The sequence below is a fragment of the Leptopilina heterotoma genome, unplaced genomic scaffold (genome assembly GCF_015476425.1).
Source record: "Leptopilina heterotoma isolate Lh14 unplaced genomic scaffold, ASM1547642v1 Lhet_90, whole genome shotgun sequence".
NCBI classification, from domain to species: domain Eukaryota; kingdom Metazoa; phylum Arthropoda; class Insecta; order Hymenoptera; family Figitidae; genus Leptopilina; species Leptopilina heterotoma.
Window position 1 is genome coordinate 1,805,869 of NW_025111194.1, and position 24,576 is coordinate 1,830,444.

At 29.6% G+C, this 24,576-nt stretch overlaps 1 protein-coding gene across 3 annotated transcripts; it reads right to left on the reverse strand.

The window, feature by feature from the left end:
- Positions 1-53: 53 nt before the first annotated feature.
- LOC122511867 (golgin subfamily B member 1-like) lies at positions 54-24,532 on the reverse strand. Of its 3 annotated transcripts, none has more exons than XM_043627398.1 (12): positions 24,266-24,532; positions 23,095-23,280; positions 22,235-22,573; positions 20,775-21,130; positions 19,692-20,451; positions 19,405-19,471; positions 16,292-16,420; positions 8,869-15,725; positions 4,660-5,432; positions 2,123-2,286; positions 1,445-1,499; positions 54-755 (listed from the first exon to the last, which is right to left on the reverse strand). In XM_043627398.1, exons 2-12 carry the CDS (start codon positions 23,272-23,274, stop codon positions 731-733), a joined length of 9,705 nt encoding a protein of 3,234 aa, XP_043483333.1. In that variant the 5' UTR covers positions 23,275-23,280; positions 24,266-24,532; the 3' UTR covers positions 54-730. The 3 variants fall into 3 exon arrangements, with proteins under 3 accessions (XP_043483333.1, XP_043483332.1, XP_043483331.1); XM_043627397.1 differs by having other exon boundaries at positions 19,363-19,471; XM_043627396.1 differs by lacking the exon at positions 24,266-24,532 and having other exon boundaries at positions 19,363-19,471; positions 23,095-23,331.
- Positions 24,533-24,576: the final 44 nt, after the last annotated feature.

Consider the following 24,576-nt stretch of genomic DNA (forward strand, 5'->3'; position numbering starts at 1 on the left):
TTCATCTCCTCTATACTACTACTAAACAAAAAAAATAATAATTAGAAACAAAATTTACAATAAATGCCTAAACGGCTCTTTATTAATAATAATCAACCATCGGAAATTCTTATTCTGTACAAAATTTTGCATGACTGATAAACACAATGACTGTCACATGTAATGTACTGTCACATTAAGTAATTTTACATGTACACATTTCTAAAAATATAATTTTACTTATTTATAAATATATTTTGTCAGACGAAAAATCACGATCTTAGGAGAGAAAAAAAAAATTCTTCTCTCTCATTTTCTAATGCTTAAATATATTCACAAATCGTGATTTAACGCAGACCTTTTTTTTTATCGTGAACAATGCACTGTATGAGAAAACGATATTCATGGCAAAAAGGAGTTGATATCAAAAAAATAACCGAAATGTACAATTTTTTTTTCATCAAGGCAACTCTCATAAATACTTCACTTACTTATTATACATATTATTTATATAGAATTATTTCATTTGTTGCTAAAATATATTACAATAGTTTGCACCTAAAAGTCTCTTTTGTTTAAAATTTTCTGTCTAGATCGTTATTTTTTTTTTTACTTTAATTAAGTCTTCTTGCATTCCAAGACTGAATTTTTCATCAGATTAGTTTTTTTTAATTATTGGCAGTTGCTTCCTACAAGGAATGTATTTCCAGGACGAAGCGAGAATGATTTCAGCTTCATTTGTTTTCTTTCATCACATGTGCATCACCTTCGGTGTGCTTGAATTTAAAAAGAGAATATTTTTTTTATTATTTCACTAGGGTTATAATAGAAATTTAGAAATTTATAAATTTATAAATTAAATTAAATTTGACTTTTATTTAATTTTGTAGATATTATTAATTTTTCTTTATTTTAAAGCATTTTTTAGGCATTTTTATTTTCTTTAAATGTCATTACATTTTTTTTTAATTTGACTTTTTTATTATTAAAACTTTAAATTTAACTGAAAAATAATTAATTACAATTTAAATTTTCAAATAATATTTATTATAATAAATATTTGAAAATTTAAATTATAAGCAATTATTTTTCAGTTTAGTTTGCAATTTTTTTCTACTGATTTATTTTCAATAAACATTAATATTTTTTATAATTAAATTTTTTTTCGTATAATTTACGATTTATTAATTAACTTTCTTAATTGAAAAATCCTTTATTTAAAGAATTATTTCTTAATTTTGTTTCAATTATTGTTTATTTTTACTCAGTTTTGTTAGGTTTTAATTTTTCTTTTTGAAAATTAGGTTTGAAATTTATTTTTTATTCAATTATTAATTTTTAAAAGTCATGTTTTCTCTATTAATTAAAAAAAATTTATAATTAACTTCTTTTAGAGGAAAAAAATGGAAAATTCCAAAAAATTAGTTTCTTAATATGTTTTTAGTAAATTAAAAAGAAATCTCACCTTTTGCCCCACAGCCAATTCATCAAAACGCTCGATTGACTCTGAACGTCTCTCGCTGTGAATAAATAAAAATAATTTTATTTTCGAAACAATAAATTGTCGAAACAAAAATAATTGAAAAAGAATAAAGAACTTTAAATAAAAATAAAAAAACTTCTGTAAAGCTAAGAAATAAATAAAATAAAAATAAAAGGCTAATAAAAATAAAGAAAAAAACTAATAAATAAATTTAAAAAATAAAAATAAATGAATACAAAATTTAAAAGAAAACGAAATAAAACGGAAAACTATAAATAAAAATAATAATCTTCTATAGAACTACGAAATATATAAAAAAATTAAAATTTAAAAACTAAAATAAAAAATAAAAATAAGAAAATAAAAAGTAAAATTAAAAGACTAATAAAAAATAAAGAAAAAAACTAATAAATAACTTTAAAAAATATAAAAATAATAGAATAAAAAATTAAAAAGTAATCAAAACAAAAAAAGACAATTATTTTAAAACTTCGAAAAAGAAAAGACACCGAAAATATTTGCAGAAAATAAAAAATTTTAAACTTGGAAAAAAATACTGTAAATTGTGAATAAAAATTACTAAAACAAAAAAGAATGAAAATGTTTTGAAAAAAATGAAAATTTGGAAAATATGAGTAAATGTGGAATAAGATTACGTACAAAGTGTATAATTGGCATTGATAAGTCTGGCTGCAGCTTCAGGCGGTAAAGTACTTAAAACATCTTTATGGGCAAGCAGGGACATTTGCTGTGTGTGCCTCAGCTCTCGATCATCTCTCAGTCTCACGTCCTTTGAGTGTCCAACCGTGTGCAATTGCGAAAGTCTAAAGGTAAAAACTAGCTTACACAACTTGCCAGGAGCCAAATTAAACGAAAATAAATAAATAAATAAAAAAGAACAAAATCTACTTTAATAAAATAAGGAAATGACGATAAATAAATTTTAATAACAAATTTATACAGAATTTTTTTCTAATGGAAACAAAAAATCTTTAAAAAAAATCCTAAGAGAAAAAAAAATGTTTCTCGACATTAAAATTAAAATCTTCGAAAATTAAAGTCTCCGAAAATTGAGTTAAAATCTCTGAAAATTAAAATTTACAAAAATAATAATTTTCAAAAATTACAATTTTCGGAAAAATTACAAATTAGAGGGACAGATTTTCAAATAAATACTAATTATAAAAAAGGGTTGTGAATACAGGCTTCGGATCGACTTCTAGACGCGAAAAAATTCACTTTAGTCCATTAAAGATATAAAAAAAATTCGAAAATTATATTTTCCTGAATTATTACTGATTTCTAATTTCAATTATTCAAGAATTCAATACTTTTGTTAAATAAATATTTACATATTTGTTACTTATTTTTCAATTAAAATCCTTTAAATTTCAATTTTTCATATCAAACCTTCCGAAATTAAATTAAAAAAATTTTTTGCTTTCAAATATTAATATTCCAATTTTGGAATAATTTCTGATTCAAAATTTTAAAAAATCCAAATATTATCTGATTTACTAAAAATAATTATTTATTGTTTTGAAAATTACGTAAAAGAATTCAATTATTTTTAAAAATTTCAAAAATTCTTCACAAAAATTCAATTATTTTCATAAATTATAAAAATTTTCGCAGGAATTAAATTATTTTAAAGAATTTTAATAAAATTCTTGATAAAAATTCAATTATTTGAAAAACATTTAGACGAAATTCTTTATAAGAATTCACTCTGTATTTTAAATACAATTTTAATAAAATAAAAATTTCAATTATTTTCATAATTAATAATATTTCTCGAAAGAATTAAATTTTTTTTTAAAAACTGTTAATTAGAACATTTTTCTCTGAAATTCAATTATTTTTAAAAATTCCAATAAAACTCTTTTTAAGAATTTAAATATTTTGAATATTATTTTAATTAAATTTCTGGTAAAAATTAACTTTTCTTTAAAGATGTTAATTAAATTTTTCGCACTGAAATTGAATTATTTTGAAAAATTTGGACAAATTTCTTTATAATATGAATTCAATTAGGTATTTCAGATTTAAAATTATTATAGATTTTTAAAAGATAATTGAACTTCTTGAATTTTTAGACGATTTAAGAGATCAAAACAGTTTTTTTTAAGGAATTTTAATTAAAACTTTTGAAAATTCAATGTTTTCTACAAAATTTTTATAAGGAACCGAAAAGAATTTTTAAATATGTAATGCTAATTTATTTTTTTTCCAGAAAATAATTAAATTTTCCGATATGTTATTGAATCACTATTATTTTTTAATTTTTTAATTAATATTATTCACTATGTTATTGAAAATATCGAAAATAATTGAATTTAAAAAATTATAGAAAAAATTAAGAATCCATTTTTTTTCAATATTACGAAGAAAAAGGGTAAAAAAAAATATTTGAAAAGAAGAAATAACGAAAAAGTTTCACTATCCGAAGCCTGTAAATTCATCAAAGTCAAGAAACCTACTAATAGTCTCTAAAAACATTCAAATATCTACAAAAACTACAGAGACTACAAAGAAAATATCTATGAAAGAATGAAGCAAAAATCATAAAAAATAAAAAAAAGTGAATTTAATAAACATTTCAGATTCAACATTAATATTAGTATTAAATATTCAGGAAGAAAAATTGCTTTCAGTTTGAACGTTCAAATGGGAAAGAATTTGGAAAGGAAATTCTGGAAATAATTTTTAGAAACGTTAAAAAAATTTCCAAAAAAAAATTGGAAGCGAAAAGAAACTTCCTAGAGAATAAAAAGAGGAAATAGATGTTTCTAAGTTCAAATGGAAATAATTTGGAAAAGAAATTATAAAAATCATTTTTCGGAAGCGTTAAAAAAATTTCCAAAAAAATTGGAAGCGAAGGGAAATTCCCTAGAGAATAAAAAGAGGAAAGAGACGTTTATACGTTCAAATGGAAATAATTTGGAAAGGAAATTATGGAAATTATTTTTGGAAGCGATAAAAAAGCGGAGAGAAATTTCCTAAAGAAATATATAATTTTCTAAAGAATAAAGGAAAATTCTCTAGAGAATAAAAAGAGAAAAGAGATTTGTACGTTTAAATGGAAAGAATTTGGAAAGGAAATTATGAAAATCGTTTTTTGAAGCGTTAAAAAAATTTCCAAAAAAAATTAGAAGCGAAAGGAAATTTTCTAGAGAATAAAAAAAAAGGAGACGTACTTCTGAGCAAGAGCCTCCTTATCCTCCCCGATGGAGGAGTCAAGTGCGTCCTTGGCGATTTCCACCGGACCTTCGGCTCTCGAAGGCGACGGATCCTCCACCAGCGGTAGACTTCCGGCGGCACTCATTGACAAACTCTTACTGGGACTTCCTCCGGATCTCCTCATCTCCTCATTCACTCTAATCGCATTGGACAATCTCAATTGTAAAGTGTCCCTCTCCTCCAACAATTGCATCAACTCCAAAGTCAGCTCATCACATCTCATATCACGTTGATGAAGCATATAGAGCGCCAAATCCAATTCATTCGCCGATGAATCGAGACTCGTTCCTTCTGAATCCTCCGCATTCGTCACGTGCCTCCTCAATGCATGTTGAATCAATTCCAATTCCTTTAATTTCTCCTCGTACTGTTGCTTCAATTCGCTCACCTCATGATCGCGCGTTTCAAGAATCATTTTTAGATCCGTTAGCTGTCTTTCCTCCTCGTCGGACAATGCCTGTAGTTCCTCGATTCTCAATTCCTTGTCGTGTATTTGTAATTTGAGATTTTGTATTTCCGCATCTTTTGTCACACTCATTTCGGCGAGTCTTCGATCTCTCTCGGCAAGATCGTTACCGGCGTAGGCAATCTCGGCGATTTTCTTTTGCAATTGTTCATCGTGCGACGAGTCAATTTCCTCAATTTGTCGTCGAAGATTTTCAATATCTCTCTCTCTTAGTTTCAAATCGTTGAGTAGGCTCTCGTTCTCCGCCTCGAGTCTCGATCTCACCTGTAAGAATTTCCAAAGAATATTATTTTTCTGCACATTCAAAAAATATACAACTTCAATCTTTAATTCAAATTAATTAATTTATTATTAACTAATCTATTAATATTATTATTCTGGGCAGAATTCAATTATTTTTAAAAATTACAACGAAATTCTGGGCAAAATTCAATTATTTTTCAAAAATTATAATGAAATTCTGGGAAAAATTCAATTATTATTTTTAAAAATTATAATGAAATTCTGGGCAAAATTAAATTATTTTTAAAAATTATAACGAAATTCTGGGCAAAATTCAATTATTTTTCAAAAATTATAATTAAATTCTGGGAAAAATTTAATTATTTTTAAAAATTATAATGAAATTCTAGGAAGAATTCAATTATTTTTAAAAATTACAACGAAATTCTGGACAAAATTCAATTATTTTTAAAAACTACAATGAAATTCTGGAAAAAATTAAATTATTATTAAAAATTGTAATAAAATTCTGGGAAGAATTCAATATTATTTCTAAAAAATGTTAATAAAATTTAATAATAAAATTATTAATTAATAATTATAATTAGGGGCTGTCCATAAATTACGTAACACGTTTAGGGGGGAGGGGGGGTTCGAGAAAATGTTATCATATGTTACATGGGAGGGGGGGGTCAATCATCATTGTTACGTAATATTTATAAGGAACTTAATCTCTTTATAATGGATATATTTTTGAAAAGCTGTCCCTTGCCGCCACTTCAATATAAGTAAAAATCGAATCATTTCGCGAACCGATTCTTGGGAATAATATACAATTTTTATTGTTAAAAAATCAATGTTATATTTTTGGTTGTTCAGTATGATTAATAAAATTATTCCTCTAAATGTTTTTTATATTTAACTTAATTTTGTATTGCTATTGTACGATATAAATACTAAAAATAACAGTAATAAACAAATTTGTTTCGAAAAACGTTAGTAAAAAAATATTTTTAAAAATTACGTAACATTGATAAGGAGGGGGGGGGGTGTAAAACGATTTTGTTACAACTTGTTACATAGGGGGAGGGGGGGTTCAAAATTTCACTAAAAACGTGTTACGTAATTTATGGACGGTCCCTTATTGACAAAAAGGATTATTAATAAACACAAATATTTCGAAAACTTGAAAGACATGCTTCATAAAATTCAATTACTTTTACAGTTTTAAATTAAAATCATTTAAAAACTTCATTATTTTATTTATTAACTTGGTAAAATTCAAAACATTAAAAAAAATTCCTGTTGGGATTTAAACAAGCTATAAACTCTAAAGACATTTTAATATATACGATCCTGTACTCAAAAAAAATCGCGCCTGCTCATTTCCCAATTATCTGTATTTCAACTTTTCAGTCTTTGCTCACCATTCGAGCTATTATATTCTTTGCTCACAATATTTAATACTAAAATAAAGTCTCACTTTTTATATCAATTTTCCTCTATTTAATTAATCCCTCATCAATTCCTTTCTTCAATTTTCAATTATTTTCCAAAATTTCCAATAAAAATTTGTTCCTAAATTAATTATTTTTCATAATTCTCATAAATTTCTTTGACATTTCAATTATTTCTAAAAATTACAACTATAATTCTTTGAGATTTCAATTATTTTTAAAAATTTTAATTATAAATTCTTATCTAAATAAATTATTATTAATAATTTTTAAAAAATTCTTTAAAAATTCAAATGTTTAAAACAAAAATTCAATTATTTTAAAAAATTTCAATCATAATTATTCCAAAATTCAATTAATTTTGAAAATTTCAATTATAATTTTTCAATATTCAATTAAAATACGTTTAAAATTCAAGTTTTTCAATTGAATTTTACTGAATTTCAATTATTCGAAAAGTTTTCAAAAAACTTAACTTTACTAAATTTCAATTATTTGAAAATTTTTTAAAAAACTGAATTTTTTTTAGAATTTTTAATTAAAATTATTAAAATTCAATTATTTCTAAAAATTTTAATTATATTTTTTTAAAATTCAATCATTTTCATAGTTTTAATGAATTTCTTTGAGATTTCAATTATTTAAAAACAAAAATTCAAACAATTCTAAAAATTGCAAATATAATTCTTAGAAAATTCAATTAATTCTAAAAATTTCAATTATAATTCTTTAAAATTCAATTAAAATTCAAGTTTTTCAATTAAATTTCATTTATTTAGAAAATTTTACTAAATTTCAATTATTCGAAAATTTTTCAAGAAACTGAATTTTACTAAATTTTAATTATTCGAAAATTTTTCAAAAAACTGAATTTTTTGCAGAATTTTTGATTAAAATTATTAAAAAACCAAATTTTCACAAATTTGAATTTAAAACTTTTCGAAATTTAATTCCTTATTAAGAAACTTCTACTTTTTAAATTTCCAATTGTTTTTCAGAATTTTTAATAAAAATTCTTGTTTAAAATAATTAAATTTTAAAAATTGTAATTGTAATTCAATTTTTTCAAATTCAATTCAAAATTCAATAATTTTCTAAAAATGTTATCTACAAATTATTATCTAAATAAATTATTAATAACACTTTTCAGAAATTTCGTTGAAAATTCAATTATTTAAAAACAAACATTCAATTTATTCAAAAAATTTCCTTTAAAATTCAATTATTTTTAAATACTTTAATAAAATATCTCAAAAGAATTAAATTATTTTCAAAAATAATAAAATTCTTCGCCAAAATTCAATTATTTCGATAGATAATAAAATTATTAGCATAAATTCAATTATATTAAAAAATTTTAATAAAAATTCTTTTCAAAAATAATAAAATTTTCGCAGAAGTTTAATTATTTCGATAGATAATAAAATTAATAGCAAACATTCAATTATATTGAACAATTTTAACAAAAATTCTTTGCAAGAATTGAATTATTTTTTAAAAATTAAGAAAATTATTCTCCGAAATTCTATTATTTTCATAGATAATAAAATTTTTCGAAAGAATTCAATAATATTCAAATATTATTTAAATAAAATTCTCAAAAAAATCAGTTATTTCTAAGAATTATACAATAAAAGTCTTTGCAAAAATTCAATTATTTTCAAAAATAACAAAATTCTTCTCAGAAATTCAATTATTATAATGAGTAAATTTTGCTAATAAATAGGTAGTAATTTCTACCAATTTTATTACTAAAATTTACTAATTTTAATCAGTGACTGACTTTTTGCTTTTAAATCAGTAAATTTTACCAATAAATAGTAATTTCTACTTATTTGCTGGTAAATAAAGTTATTGATCAATTTTACTAGTAAATAAGTAGAAATTACAATTTTATTAGTCAAATTTACTAATTCAATATCAAAAAGTCAATTACTAATTTGAATTAGTAATTGAAATTTTTATTAAATTACATTTTGGAGAAAACAATTGTTTCAAGAGGATTAAATCAGTGAACAAACCTCTTCAATCTGAATCTGCTTCTCAGTCAGCATTCTCTCCAAATTCTCCTGCGACTCAATTCTCATCTGCTCCTTCTCGCTCATCAATCTCTCAATCATCATTTTATCACCGCCCGAAGAATCCTCCATGAGTTGCGCGTCCTTTTCCGCGAGAATCTGCCTCAAATCCTGCACCTCCTGCTCCCATGCTCTCAAAGCGTCCCTCAATCTCTGATTCTCCTCCTCATCCAACGATCTCTTCCTCCGACTCATCCGAGGCGACACCTCTTCCTTCTGAACCTTCGCCTCCTGCCGTTGCACCTCAAGTTCCTGCCTCAGATTCTTAATCTCCACCTCCTTCTCACTCACCTGTTCCTTCAAATTCTGCGAGAACGTCGCCAGAGTCATTTCAAAGTGCGTCTTCTCATTGTACAACTGATTCACCGTATCTTGTAACTCTTGAATTATCTGCGTGTAGGTATTTAGATTCAGCGAAGCCTCGAGGTGTTCCACTTGCAGTTGCTTCTGCGTCAACTGCGCCTTTAGTTGATCAATTTCCTCATCGCCTCCCATTCTGAACATTGGAACTTCGTCGGCAGTTTTGCGTAGATTCTCCGAATCTTTACGATTTTTGTCCGTGAGATCGTCAGCTTGGGCGATTTTCTGTTTTAGTTCCTCCTCCTTCTCGAAGAGCTTCTGTCGATGCTCTTCTTCCTTCTCGAAAAGTTTCTGTCGTAGTTCTTCTTCCTTCTCGGTAATTTTTCGCCCGAGTTCCTCCTCCTTCTCGGCGATCATTCGCTGCACTTCCTCCTCTTTCTCCAGAATTTCTGCTCTGAGTTCCTGCTCCTGCATGGCGAACATTCGCAGCAGATGCTCCTCGTTATCCACAAGCTTCTCTTGTAATTCTTCCCTGAATTCTTCATTTCTCTTCAGAAACTTCTCTTCGTAGTGTTTTCTGTCCGACAAAAATTTCTCTTCGAATTCTCTCTCTTTCACTTCGAATTCTTTTGCCTTTTCTACGAATTCTTTTGCCTTTTCTTCAAAATTCGATTGTTCTTCTTGAAGTCGGAGTAATTCTTCCTGCTGTTTGTTTTTTTCCGTTTCGAACTCACTGAGCAGAAGTTCATTGTCTGAAATTATTTTCCTCAAAGACTCGAGCTCGATTTCCTTCGCCTGAAGTTCCTGTCGTTTTGCCTCGAGTTCGATTCGGAGATTATCGTGACACTCCGTCTTGTCGTCCTCGAGCCTCTCGATCTCCTTTTCGTCGACACTCAATTTTTGCCCCAATTCCCAATTTTCCCGAGACTTTCCCTCTAACTCCTCTTGCAATTTTTGCACCTCTTCCTGCAAGTGCAAAATTTCGGTCGATTTTTCCCCGAGTAATTTTTTCAATTCGGCGATTTCGTTCTGTAATTTCTGGACATTCTCCTGAAGACTCTGCACACTGGCTGTTTGTGTTTGGAAATTATTTTCAAGAATCGAAACTATTTCCGCATTTTCGTTTTCCCTCTGAATTTTCTCGTCGAGGAGGAGGTTCAGTCTCTCGTTCTCTTTTAGAGATTCGGACAACTTTTCGGTCATTTCTCCCAATTGGACAATTTCCTCTCTCAGTTCACGAATTTCTTGAGTTTTCTGAAGAATCTCCTGCTCCTTCTGCTGAACACTTTCGGACAAACTCGAACTCTTTTGTTCGGAGTCTCGCCGCATATTTTCGAGCTCCGTGTCGAATTCCTCTTTTCTTCTCGCGACTTCCTCTTTCAGAAGATCGGAATTTTGCCTCATCGCCTGCACCTGGTCGTTAGCGTCCATCAAACTCTGCTCGTACTGCTTTCTCAAGACACTGTACTCCTCTTTCACCTTTTCTAAATTCTTCTCCAACTGCAAATTATCATCACTTAATTTTTTCACTTCCGATGTCGTCGCTTCGTCGACGGCCAATTTCGCCAATTTCGTCTCGAGCGCCAAGCGATTCGTCTTCTGCTGATACAGCGCCGCCTGTAGTTCCTGATTCTCGACATCGAGCGCCGTGGTCTTCTCCTGTAGTTGCTTGACCATCTCCTTCAATTCCTCGTCTCCAGTTTCCATTTTCTGCGAGTTCTCCAATTTTTGCGCCATTTCCCGCAGTCGTAGTTCTAGGACCTGCATTTCCATGTCTTGCTTCTCTTTCAACTCGACGTGCTGCTCGTTGGCTGCCATCAGAACATCGAGACGATTCGTAAGATTCTCCTTCTCCTTGAGCGTCGTCTTCACTTCTTCCCTAGCCTCCGAAAGCGTTTTTTCTAGAGTGAAAATTTGAGAATTTATCTCGTCACTAAACATCGAGTCTAGATCGCACATATCGCTGGTCAGCTTCCTGGACTTTAGCTGCTGTTGCAAATTATCGACCTGGACCTTATACTCTTTTAGTTTTTTGATCAACTTTCCGCATTTCGCCGAAATATTACTGTTGTCCTCCAGAATTTTCGACTTTTCGGTCTCGAGGACGCGTAACTGATCCTCTAGCTCTGCTATTCTGGTCTCAAGACGAAGTTCTACGTTCGGAGTCAGGGGAAGAAGTTCCGCCGTTGTTTCTGCGGGGAAGCCCCAGCCTTCTTCTTCCACTTCCCAGGCGGATTCGTCTCTTGGTGTTTCCGTAGGAACTTCGAGTGTTTCCGAAGCCGCTGCAACTTTCGAAAGTGTTTCCAAAAGATCTTTCGAAGCCGTTTCATCCTCCGGGGTTTTTTCAGATTTTAGAGCGTGGGTTAAATTTTCCACCTGGAGGAGAAGTTGGTCCCGCTCCTGAAGGGCGATTTTCAGCTCCGCCTGGACTTCTTGGAGACTTCTGACAGGAACTGTCGACTCCTTGGCGTCCTCTAAAGCTCGTTGGAGATCGTTAACTTGCAGTTGGAACAATTCATTGTCCCGCTGTATTTTTCCAACGCGTTCTTCAACCTCAATGACTCGACCTGCGTCGCAGTTCTTTATCTCGTTCTCCAGTTGGATAATCCTAAACCTACAAAGTTCGTGCTCTGCCCTAATTTCCTCTTTTTCGGTTCTAAGCGCCTCGAGTTCTTTCCCTTGGTTTTCCTCGACCTGTTTTCTATTCTCCAAGTCTTCCAGTTTCGATAATCGCTCATTCGCCAATCGCTCCATTTCCGAACACCTCGCTAAACACTTCTCGAATTCTCCTGACAATTCCTGGACGACTTTTTCCTTTTCGGCCACGATTTCGCGAAGTCTGGCTAATTCTGACTGATCAGACGAAGCGCCAAACACTTTCGATGCGTCGAACAAAGGCGCCGCTTCTCTCTTCACTTTCCCGACTTCCGAATCCGGTTCTTCCGAATTTTTCCGAATCGAACTTTGGGAAGACTCGAGTTCGCTCCGAAGCGACTCGGCGGCAAGTTTCTCGCTCGCCAACTCGATTTCAACAGCCTGAGTCCTCTCCTCGAGGGAAATGTTCAATTCCTGCAGAGCCTGGATTTTCTGCAACAATTCCTGATTTTCGGCAAGAGTCGCCGTGAGTTGGAGCTTCATTTCCTCGTTCGCCGACGAAAGACCATTGTACTGCATCATTAGATCATTATACGACTCCTGGAGTGATCGATTCTGTCCTAGATTATTAATTCTAATGTTGTCCTGCATCTGCACGAAGTTGACGACCGAATTCGCGAGTTCGTTATCTAAATTCTCGATCTGAGCGTCCCGCTCCTGCAACCTTGCCTCCAGAGTGTGAACCAGGGTCTGACACTGCTCGCACCTCTCGCACTTGTATCCTGAATGCACTTGATGATCACCCGCTTGACCCTTCGCGAGTAAATCTACAACTTCTGCCTCCTTCTTCTCCAGATCAATTTGCAGTCTCTCCAAAATTGCCTTTCGTTCCTCTGCTTCCGTTTCTAGATTTTCGAGACGTTTCCTTCGCTCCTCGGCTAGAACCTCAAGATTCTCCAGTTGATTCCTCCTCTCGTTTTCCAATTCCAATTCTTGGGTTTTTTGCTTGTTTTCGCTTTCAAGTGTGTCTAGAAGAACCTTTCGCTCCTCATTTTCGCGTTCGAGTGTATCTAAACGAATCTTCCGCTCTTCAAGGAGGATTTTTCGTTCCTCTGACTCCTTTTCGGCGTTCTCGAGCCGTTCGTTAATCTGACTATACCTGGAGGAGAGCATTCCGTTCTCGGTCTTCAAACTCTGGATAATTGACAATTGATCCACGTACTCGGCTTCCATGACCTGCATTCGAACACTCAGCTCCCGGACGTTGTCCTTCGCCTCCACGAGTTCGATCTGCTGACGCTTGCACTTCTCCAGCAGGGAGTCGAACGAATCCTCTCCGTCGTCGATCGTCCTCATCAGGAGCAGCAATCTTCCTCTAGCCTCCTCGAGTTCGAAACCGAGTCTCTCGGTAGTTTTGTACCCCTCCTGCTGATCGTTCTCGACCTCCAGAACCTTGTTTTCGAGGAACGTCACCTGGTTTTCGAGTCCTCGGAGAATTTCCTCCCGGGCAAGAAGCATTTCCTCGTTTGCCGAAAGAATTTCTTGTGTCTTTGTTTTCTCCTCCAGAATTCCCTCCGATTTGTTCTTCTCCAGAAGAAGTTCTGCCATCGCCTCCTCTAGGAGTCGCTCTTTTCGAATTAGTTCGCTCGCCTGCTGCTGGAGAATCGTTTCCTTCTCTTCGAGATCCTGGTCCTTTTCCAGAATCAAAGAATCCTTGTTCTGTAGAAGAGAAACCTTTTCCTCTAGATTTTTGTCCTTTTCCAGTAACAAAGAATCCTTCTCCTCCAGATTTTTGTCCTTCTCCAGTATCAAAGACTCCTTGTCTTGCAGAATCGCTTCCTTCTCCTCGAGGTTCTTGTCCTTTTCCAGTATCAAAGAATTTTTTTCTAGAATCAAAGAATCCTTGTCCTGGAGAAGAGAATCCTTCTCCTTGATTTCTTGGTTCAACGCCTCTTTCAAACTCTTCTCGCCACTCAGCTCTTCCTCGAGTTCCTTCACCCTGGTCTCCAATTCCTCACAGAGCGCCGATTTTTTCTTCAAATTCGCCACAAGTTTCTTCATCTTCTCCAATTGTTTCTGCGACTTCTGGGAAGATTCCCCAAGTTGCTGCTCTAAATCACTGATCTTCGCCTCTAGCTCCCCTTGCGGATTCTCCCCCTCGGTATTAATTTTTTTCGACATTTCCAATTCCCCCTTCAAATTCTCCGTCTCCAAAACCTTATTCTGCAGATCCTCGATAATTTCCTCCAATCTTCTATTCTGCATATCCATCTCCTCGACATGCTTCACTTTCAATCTCTCCACTTGCTGATAAACTTGGTCCAACTCACTTTTGAGCTCCTCGGCGTATTTCGCATTCGAATCCAACATACTCTGCAAATAGTTGATCTGCTCCCCGCTCTGTAATTTCGTTTCCTCAATTTCAGTCCTCAGATTCCCCTCGATCTCTGATCTTTGATTAGCCCACGCTTGAGCGGACTCGATTTGTGCCTCAAGTTCCTTGATTTTCTCAGTCTGCTCCTGCAACTTGTTCTCCAGGTCCGTAACTTCTAGAACTCTTGCCCGCATCTCCTGGAGTACGTGCTCGAACTCCTCGGGACTCTTCATAACAATGAGTTGATTTTTCAACTCCTCGATGTGCTTCTTAGCGGTTGTGATTTCCCACTTTCGAGATACTTTCAAATCGTTGACTTCTTCCGTGAGAGACACGATCACTGTGTCCTTTTGCTGAAGATCGTGTTTTCTTTGTTCGAGTTCATCCTGCAGGGAGTCGATGGTTATCATTTCGTTCTGAAGTTGTGCGTACTTATCCATGAGGTCTTTTTCCTTAATCTTTATTTTCTCCTTCAGTGCAACTATCTCCTTATCCTTCGCCATGAGACTTTGACCTTCCGCTTCTAATTTTTCCTCGAAAGTACTGATCGTATTTTCTAATTCTTCCTTTAGCTTCTTCACTAGTCCTTCTAATTCTTCCTTTTGTTCCACCAACTGGACCAAACGATCAACTTCCAGCAATTTCTCCCTTAATTCTTCGTCCTTTTCTGTCAACCTAATATTCATCTCTTCTATCCTCTCCGTCTGTTCTTCAATCAACTTCCTCAAAGTTTCGATCTCCAGCTCTGTTTCAGCTGTTCCAGCTCCAGTTTTTTCTGATTCAACGACTGTTTCCGAAAGAGAAACAGAAGTTTTCAACTTTTCAACTTCCGCCGAAAGTTCATTACGTTCGGCTTCTAATTTTCGAAGTTCCTCCAGCGAACCATCGGCAAGTTTCTCCTCGAGTTTCGTGAGTTTTATGACAAGATTATTATTCTCCCGGGTGAGCATTTCAATTTTAATGCTACTATCGCTATGCTCGGGGATTTTCTCGAAAGATTCCGTCGATCCCGTATCGGAAGATCCCTTCTCCTCGATTTTACTCAATTTTATCACTAAATCGTTATTCTCACGTGTCAATGCATCGATTCGTTTCATTAAATCATTCCGATCGTGTTCGTTGATCGCCTCAAATGAATCCGTTGAACCAACATTTGAATCCGTCTTCTCCTCGAGTGTCGACAATTTCTTTAATAGATCATTATTTCTTTGGGAGATTTCCTCAATTTTCTTGAGCAATTCACTGCGATCTGTCTCCTGTAGAGTTTCGAAAGATTCCGTTGATCCTGAATCAGACGTTCCTTTCGCTATTTTCTGTTGTAATTCTTCATTTTCTTTGGTGAGGGTTTCTATTTTCGTTGTTAATTCAGCAAAAATGTCCGTTTGCTTAGAATCATTTTGAATAATTTTATTTTGAGCTTCGAGTTGTTCCTCTAGGTCGACTATTTTCATTTCGGCAGTGACGCGTAAATTTTCCGATTCTGCATTCTCCTCCTCCAACGCTGACACCTCCTGCTTCACTGCGTGAATTTCTGTAATAATTTTAGAAAGAAATTCCAAAAACAAGAAAATAAACTGAAATATGATTTAAATGAAAAATTTCTAAGTGGATAAAAATGTTCGCTACTTTTTTTCAACAAAAAAAAAATACGTTTTGAATTAAAAATACAAAATCAAAATTATTTAATAAATAAATCGAGAAGATAATTAATAAATTAATAAAATTGATACATTAATACAATTAATAAATTAGTACAATAATTATAAAGTTAATAAATTCATTAATTAATAAATTAATTAACAAATAAATTAATAAATTCATTAATTAATAAATTCATTAATTAATAAATTAATTAACAAATAAATTAATAAATTCATTAATTAATAAATTCATTAATTAATAAATTAATAAACTAAAACATTAATTAATAAATTAACAAACTAATACAATAATTAATAAATTTACACAATTAAGAAATTTTTTCAAAAATTTACAATAGTAACAAAATTATTATTGCGCTACTAATAGAAAAAATAATTTTTTTTTTCACAGGAAAAATTAAAATTTGGCATCAATTTGGCAATAAAGGAAAATTACCTTGCATAAGATCTAGCTTCTGATTTTCTAAAGCAGCAATCGCATCGATGTGACCTTGAATTTCTTTCGCTTGAGCATTGACCTTACCTTCGAGGTCAGAAATTTGCTCTTTCCATTCGCCTGCGGATGCTGTACAAATCGCATAATTTCCGAATATCGTTGATTTGCATTTTTATTTTTTATTTTTTGTAAATTTTAATTTTTTACTCGATTGATTTGAAATTTTCAAAAAAAATTTCAAATTAAATTCACCAAAAAACAAACAAAAAAAGAAAAAAAAAGCTAAATTCTCAGACAAATCGACAACATCCCAATGAAAGCAAAGCAACGTCACTTATTCAAAAAGCAGTCGCTTATTATTTTCGAAAAAGCAAATTTGCGCATTATTATTTTTATTATTATTTCTATTTTTGTTTTTAATTTTATTATTATTATTATTATTTTTATTATTATTATTAATATTATTATTATTATTATTATTATTATTATTATTATTACTATTAATATTAAGATATGTATCAAATAAATAAATAAATAAATATTATTTTCATTATTATTATTACTAGTATTATTATTAATATTAATTTACTTATTATTAAAACTGTTATTATTTTCCTTATTATTATTTTTATTTTCATTGTTGTTGCTATATTTTGATACTATATTTATTTTTATTTTCTAATATTATTATCATTACTCTAATAATCATCAAAAAGCAAATCAACTCTAGGAGGTTAATTTTCAATTAATTAATTAAACAGCTAGCGTTAATAATTTCCAAAAAAACAAATATTTACAATTTTCCAAAAACATATTCTAAATTATTATTTTTTTCTCCCTCTCTTTTTTGTCAATGAAAAAAAAACAATGAAATTCCATGCAAAATAAAATTAAAAACTACAAACTATGAAATCCTATCACTAAAAATCAGAGTTGAGCAAACTTTGACAAGTAAGAAAGTAGGTACCATTATTATGCCTATTGTAATAACAAAAAAATTATATACCAAAAATGATAAAATTCGATATTAGTGAAATCTAAACAAAAAAAATGTTCATATTAGAAAAAAAACATTCAAGAAAAAAATTCGAACCGTTTTTTTTTGGGAAAGGGAATCCATCACCAATTATTTAAAAACAAAAATTATAGAATATAAACTCATAAATAAATAAGTGAAAAATGAATTAAAAAATCCGTTCGTGTTAATATTTCTACGCGTGATTTTTGAGACGCATTTGAATGTATGAAGAAAGTAAAGTTTTACAAATAAATTTATAAACCAATATTTTTAAATTGGAAATTAAATTCGGAAATTTGTTTTTTTAAGTATTTTATTTTTTTATTTTTCTTAATTTTTTTTTACTTTATTTTTATTGTTTTCTTATTTTATTTTTATTAATTTTTCTTATTTTATTCTATTTTTTAAATAATTTTACGACTATTTATTTTCATTATCAAAAAGTTAAAGAGAATTGCGAGAAATTATTTTACAAATATTTCTATAATTTTCACTTTTGTATTTTCTTCTTAAAATTTTATATTACTTGAATAATTTTTCTATTTGAAATTTTTCTAAATAAAAATTTTTTTTTTTGGCAAAAATTTCAACATTCAAATGCGGCTTGTTAATAGTTTTTCTCTTTAAGTGCAAAATTATTACATAACTCATATTAAACAAATATTTACAATCTACAATTTTCTCTTTTTAAAAAGAAAACAAATTAAAAACTTTTTCTTTAAAAAAATAATTGAAAACCTTTTCTTGTAAAAATAATTGAAAACCTTTTTTTGAAAAAGAATTTAAAAAAAAATTTCTTTAAAAAAAATTAAAAACCTTTTTCTTGAGAAAAAGAAAAAATTGAAAATATTTTCTTTAATATTACAATGAAGCAAATATTTTTCGAAACAAAATTCTTTCTCCAAATGAGTTTTTGTAAAAAATGATAATAAAAAAAGGAAAAATAAAAAACAAAACGGGACAAAATTAAACAGATGAATATATTGATAATAAAGTAAAAAAAATTGACAGGGTGTCTACTATTTTCATTTAACAAAATTTCCAGTTTTTTTCCCGGCTTTGTCCTAATTTTTCCCGGTTTTTTTTCTCATTAAATTAAAATTTATTTCATTTCGAACATAAATAAATCTACGAATGGCTTCAAAAATTTTTATTAGAGTTTTGATGAATAATTAAATATTCTTTTGACGAGTTTCTTCGAATTTTATGAAAATAATATTTTTTTAAATAATTTTAATTAAAAATTTGGAAATAATTGAATTTCTGCGAAGAATTTTATTACTTTTGAAAATAATTGAATTGTTTTTTAGAATTTTATGGAAATTTATGAAAATAATTGAATTCTTGAGAAGAATTTCTTTTTAAAATAATATTCAAAAGAATTTAGTAAAAATCTGAAAAATTTTGCTATTTATGAAAATAATTGAATTCTTGAGAAGAATTTTTTTTTTTACAGTTTCTAGAAATAATTAAATTCTTTCGATGAATTTTAATAAAGTTTTTAAGAATAATTAAATTTTTCGAGAAATTTGATTAAAATTGTATTAAAAATAATTGAAATTCTGCTGTGAGTTTTACTATTTATGAAAATAATTGAATATATTGCGAAGAAATTTTTAAAAATAAAATTATAATTAGTGACTAACTTCGCTTAATTATTTTCAAAAAATTTAAATAAAATTCTTTAAAAGAATTTAATTATTTTCAATTGAATTTTACAAAATTTCTATTAATTCGATAATTTGTTTTTAAATTTATTTACGTATTATATTTGAATCAGTGACTGATTTTTTACTATAAAATGAATTATTTTTAACTAATTCAAATTTAGAGAACAGTATAAAATATCTATAAAAATTGAAATAAAACGCGATTTTTTAAAAACAAATTAAAATAATAAAACTATTTTTAATTTGGTGAAAAAATTCCCGATTTTTCCCGGTTAGTAGACACCCTGATTTTTAATGCGATTAAGAACGGATAAAAGAAAATTGCTTAGATAAGAGACGATGGATAATGAAGGCACGTGAAAAATCCGTCCTATGGCTCCTACCTTTAAGCTCGTCAAAGTCTACCAGACTCAGCTGAAGGTTACCTTTCTCCTCCTCAAGAACTGCCACCTGGTTCCCAAGTCTCACCAATTCCGCGTTCACGTCTGATACCTGCGAATAAATTCAATTAATTTAATTTCCTTTAATTTATTTCAATTTACTTCGACTCTCGATTTTATTTTTAGTAATTTAATTAAATTAATATAATTTTACCTAATTAAATTCGAATATCGATTTTAATTTTTTAATTTCATTAATTTGAACTAAATTCGACTCTAGATTTTATTTCCATTTATTGTAAAAGAAATAAATTTGAATTCGAGATTCTCACCTTTCGGAAGCTCTCCAATTGTCGCTGAAGATTTTTCACTTTACTCTTGTGTTGCGCCTTGATTTTCAACAAACCCTTATTCATCTCCTCCATTTCCTTCGTCAACTTAACAACCTTCTCATCAGCCTTTTTACTCTCACTAGGAATTTTAGCCACGAGATCATTCTTTTCACTTTCCAAATCATGCACAATTTTCTCCAAATCAACAACTTTATTCGAAATCTCCTCATTTTTCGTCATCAATTCATTGACTTGCTTCTCTAATTCGACCTTTGATTCCTCCTCCAATAGTTGATTAGATTTCTTCAGTTCCTCAATTAAATTCTCAAGTTCGGCAATTCGATTGTCTTTCTCGACAATCACACCATTGCCATTCGTTGATTGTAGTGTTATGACTTTATTTTGTAATTCGACATTATCCTTTTGTAATTCATATTTTTCGTCTTGTAGACGTCGATTATTTTCCTCGAGTTTCGATAATTTATATTCAAAATCGTCAATATCGGGCGATCTCGTTATTCCAAGACCAGATTCTAATTTGAAAATCGTTTCCTTCGCCTCGGCGAGTTTTGTCTCACGCGCCTCCAATTGTTGCAGGAGATGTTCATTTTTTGTCTTCAATGACGTTTCAACGAGAATGAAATTCTCCTGCATTGATTTCATTTCTTCCTTTGTGTCCGCCAATGTGTTCATTGTCGAGCGGGAGAAATCATTTATCGCCGATTCCGATAGTTTTTGATTTCGCAATTGGTCCTGTAATCTAAACGAAAAGGTTTTGTACACAAAACAGTTTTTGTATCGAAATTAGTAAATAAAAGAAATAAAATAAAGAATAGAAAATAAAATAAAAAATAGAAACTAAAATGAAAAACAGAAAGAAATAAAAAATAGAATATAAAATGAAAAATAGAAAGAAATAAAAAATAAAGTGAAAAATCAAATAATAAAAAAGAAAGTAGAAAATTAAGTAAATATGAAATAAATCTATTAAGAGTAAAAAGAAAAAAAAAGTAAAAAGAGGAGAAATAATATTGGAAAGAAAGTGAAAAATTGTAAAAAAGGAGAAAATTTGTAAAAACGAACCGATTGAGCGTTTCTTCTAATTCTACGGTTTTATTCGTTTTTTCCTCCAATTGCTCGAGAAGATTGTCGTTTTTACTTCTCAAGGAAGTCTCTAAAAGTATAAAATGTTCCTGCATGGTACGCATCTCGTCCTTGGTGTCCTCGAGTGTATCCAACGTTGTTTTCCCTTTTAGCGAAAGATCCGCCGACATTAGTGTCACTGCTTTTGTCTTTGAATCAATAACCGAGTCCTTTTCTCTCAAATTTTCCCTAAGGTCAAGAACAGTAGCCTCTAATTCTAAAATTCGATTGCTAAGCTCGGCAATTTTATTGTCTTTATCCTGTTGGAAGCTCATTTGAATTAATGGCGCCGCACCCTTGAAACGAAAAAAATGAAAGAAAAATTACTATTTACGTTTCCCTGATTTTCAAACAAAATTTTTACTTTTTTCCTAAAGAATATTCTGATTGACTCTAAAAATTATTAGATACTCAAAAAAAATGTTCTATTACATTTATTTAGGAATTTCTTTAATTGTAAAATTATTCGAAAACATCAATAAATTCTTTTTTAAATAAATTTATTTTTTTTTACTAATATTAATTTATACATTTTTCCATATGAATTAAAATTTTTCAAAAGATTCAAATTCAAATTTTTCGAAGAATTAAAAATTAAAAATAATTGAAATTTCGCGATGAGTTATTAAATTTTTTCAAGAATTTAATTAAAATTTATAAAAAAAATAATTAAATTATATTTAGAATTCATGTCAAGAGTTTTATTACAATTTTTGATAAATAATTAAATTTTTGCAAAGAATTTTATTAATTTAAAGATAATTGAATTCTTGGGAAGAATATGAAATTTTTTGAAAATAATTAAATTCATTAGAAAATAATTAGAGAGTTATCGAGGAATTCATTTACAAATTGTATTAAAAATAATTGAAATCCTGTGATCAGTTTTATTATTTATGAAAATAATTGAATTATTGGGAATAAATTTCAAAAAAAATTTGTAAGTAATTGAACTTTTGTGCAATTTTTATTATTTGTAAAAATAATTAAATATCTGCGTAGAATTTTATTAAAAAATTTTGTTAAATAATTGAATTCATTTAGAAAATTTCATTAAAATAGTAGATATTGAAAATAATTGAATTTCAAGGAAGAATTTTGAGATAATTGAATTTTTTTAGAAGAATTGCGTTAAAATTTTTGAAATACAGTATTTTTAACATTATATTAAAAAATTTAACTAATTTCAACAGAATTGAAATTAAAAATTTTTTAATTTCCAAGTTATTTAAAATTTTTAATTAAATTCATTTAAAACTGAAATGTTTTATAAAATTTTAAATTAAAACCTTTTGAAGGCAACCCTAATAATAACTATTAGATTTTTTTATAAATAAATATCGATAAATAAATTTTTATATAAATAAAAATGGAATTAATTGAAAAAAAAGAAAAAATACCTGAGACAATACGACGGGCGTGATTGGCAACTGCTGTTCTCGTTCCTCCAATTGTTGACGGATGGCTTCAACTTTTTCCTCAACGGCACGTTTACTCTCGGTTATCTCACTTCTTCGTTGCTCAAAAATTTTCTTATCCTCCGCGAGTTTCCTTTGTAAAAGTGACGATTTTGCTTTTGGCGTTTTCGCCTGACTAATATCGTCCACTTCATCGTCCAAAGGCTCCGAGATTGATGCTTCTGAAATTGATTTTGGCGTCGATTCACCGGAAGTGTCGTCTCGATTTCTCTTCGATAATTTTGCTCTCGTTTTGAATTTCGTTAATTTCTTCGCGTACTCCTATTTAAATAGACAGAAAAAAAGTCAATCAAAAAAAAAAAAAGATAAAAATTATCGTTAAACAAAGTGGTTCAATTATTTTAATCAAAATTAAATAAATAAATAAATATTCAATAAAAAATTCCAAAGAATAGAATTAAAAATAAACAGTAAAAAAGGACGAAAAATTAAATTATTTAAATACAAAAAAAATTAAAATTTTCCTAAAATTTCAAATTGAAATCTTTTGATGTTCGTCTATTTATAAATAATAAAATTATTGTTAGAAATGGAAAAAATTTAGGTTTTTGTATTAGAATTCGTGATAATTTCATAGTTTATGAGTCAAACAAAAAAGACACAAAAAATCACAATTTCCTTATGAATTCTAAAAATTTTAATTTTTTCCCGTACTATTAATAAACATCCCTAACTTTTCCCTGATCAATTCTAATTTCCCTGATTTTCCAAACTTGTGGCAACCCTGTTGAAATAAAAGATGATGAAATAAAGGACGAAAGCAAAAATTGTTTCATAACAACCTGAATTTCCTCCTCCTTCTTACGAAGACTCTGTTTATTGCGAAGCATAATATCCTTGAGGGAATCTAATTGACTTTTATCCTTCTCACACGATTCCTTATTATTATCATCATCACCACCAGGTTCCTCGGGTGGACCGCCCTCCATTGGCCCCGGAGGTTCCTCGGAAGCACTCCACATCGCGAACTGTATCATAATTAACATAAAAATCAACCACTTCATCATTAATGAAAAAAACTAAATTCCACTTCCCTCTAAAATTTTTCCCCATAAATTAATGTCACTAAAACACATTTAATTTGCAATTTTTTCCCCGCAAATATCAATGTCAGTGAAAATTTTTACTGATTATGACCAGACATCAAGTCTCACCCACTGCTCTCATTTTTTTCTCTCTTCGTTTTCAAAGGCGACTAATTGGATAGGCAAACGACTAGGGTAAACTAATTATGTTAGCATTCCATTTGTTCACAGGCACATCACACATACATTGACAATTTATATTCAAAATTACGTGACTTACAAGGGTATTTTCTCATATTGTGTGTGTATGACTATTTTCTTTAAATTCACCTTTTTCTTGATTAAATAACTCAATTATTGTGAAATAAATATTTATTATAATCTCACGAAATTCGAAATTAAAAATTAGAAAATAAGTCGAAAAAGAATTTTTAATAGGAAAATTTCTTTTCCTTGAAAATGTCAAGGTTTTATTTAAAATCGGATTTGTCTCAAGGTTTCCTGCCTTCTAGGTCAATACACCTTTTTAATGGCTTCTAAATATCAAAATAAAATAATTAATCTATTTTTGTCTACCGAAATCTAGATTTAAATCCACGAATTTGTTTTTTAAAGGGACAAAAATATTTTACAACCTAACCTCAAAATATAGGGAGAAATCGGAGAAATAACAATTTGGGGTTTTTAATTCCAATCACCTGGGAGCAGGAGAAAAAATAAAAAAGACCTTTCCGACCTTTCGAAATTGTTCAGAAAAGTGAAAATATGTTTGCATTTAAATTCAAGGAAAATATGTTTATTTTTGGGGGTTAGGTGAAAACAATTGTTACAAGTCGGAAAAGTTGAGAATCAAAGGGTTAGAATTTAACCTAAAATAACAGATTCTACAAGAAGAGAAGTTAAAAATGAGTAATTATTTTCCACTTACGTTTTATTTGTATTATTTCGGATGTCAAGATGTTATTAACACGTCACTAGTTGACATAGTTTTTCTCCTCGAATTCACCGTTCGACGATATTATTCCCGGTGGTCAATAATGCAATACACTTTTCACACATGAAATCTATTCGAATTTTCATTTGTTAACAATTCTATAAATAAAAGAAAAATTTTATATTCCAAATTCTGTAAATTCAGAAATAGGAGTACAATATCGGAACCATTTTTTTCCGCAATTCTCAATTCTCACCAGACCGGAAACTGTTGGATTGAGCGCTTCTGCGCAAGTGGCGCGGCGC

What these genes read in the sequence shown, in the direction of transcription:
- LOC122511867 (XM_043627396.1), bottom strand. Translation starts at nt 23,319, where the DNA reads ATGATGAAGTGGTTGATTTTTATGTTAATTATGATACAGTTCGCGATG. An exon ending in GAAGCTAGATCTTATGCAAG is followed by an intron (nt 15,726 to 16,291) that starts GTAATTTTCCTT and finishes AAATTATTACAG; the next exon opens with AAATTCACGCAGTGAAGCAG. An exon ending in AAGGAGGCTCTTGCTCAGAA is followed by an intron (nt 2,287 to 4,659) that starts GTACGTCTCCTT and finishes TTTTACCTTTAG; the next exon opens with ACTTTCGCAATTGCACACGG.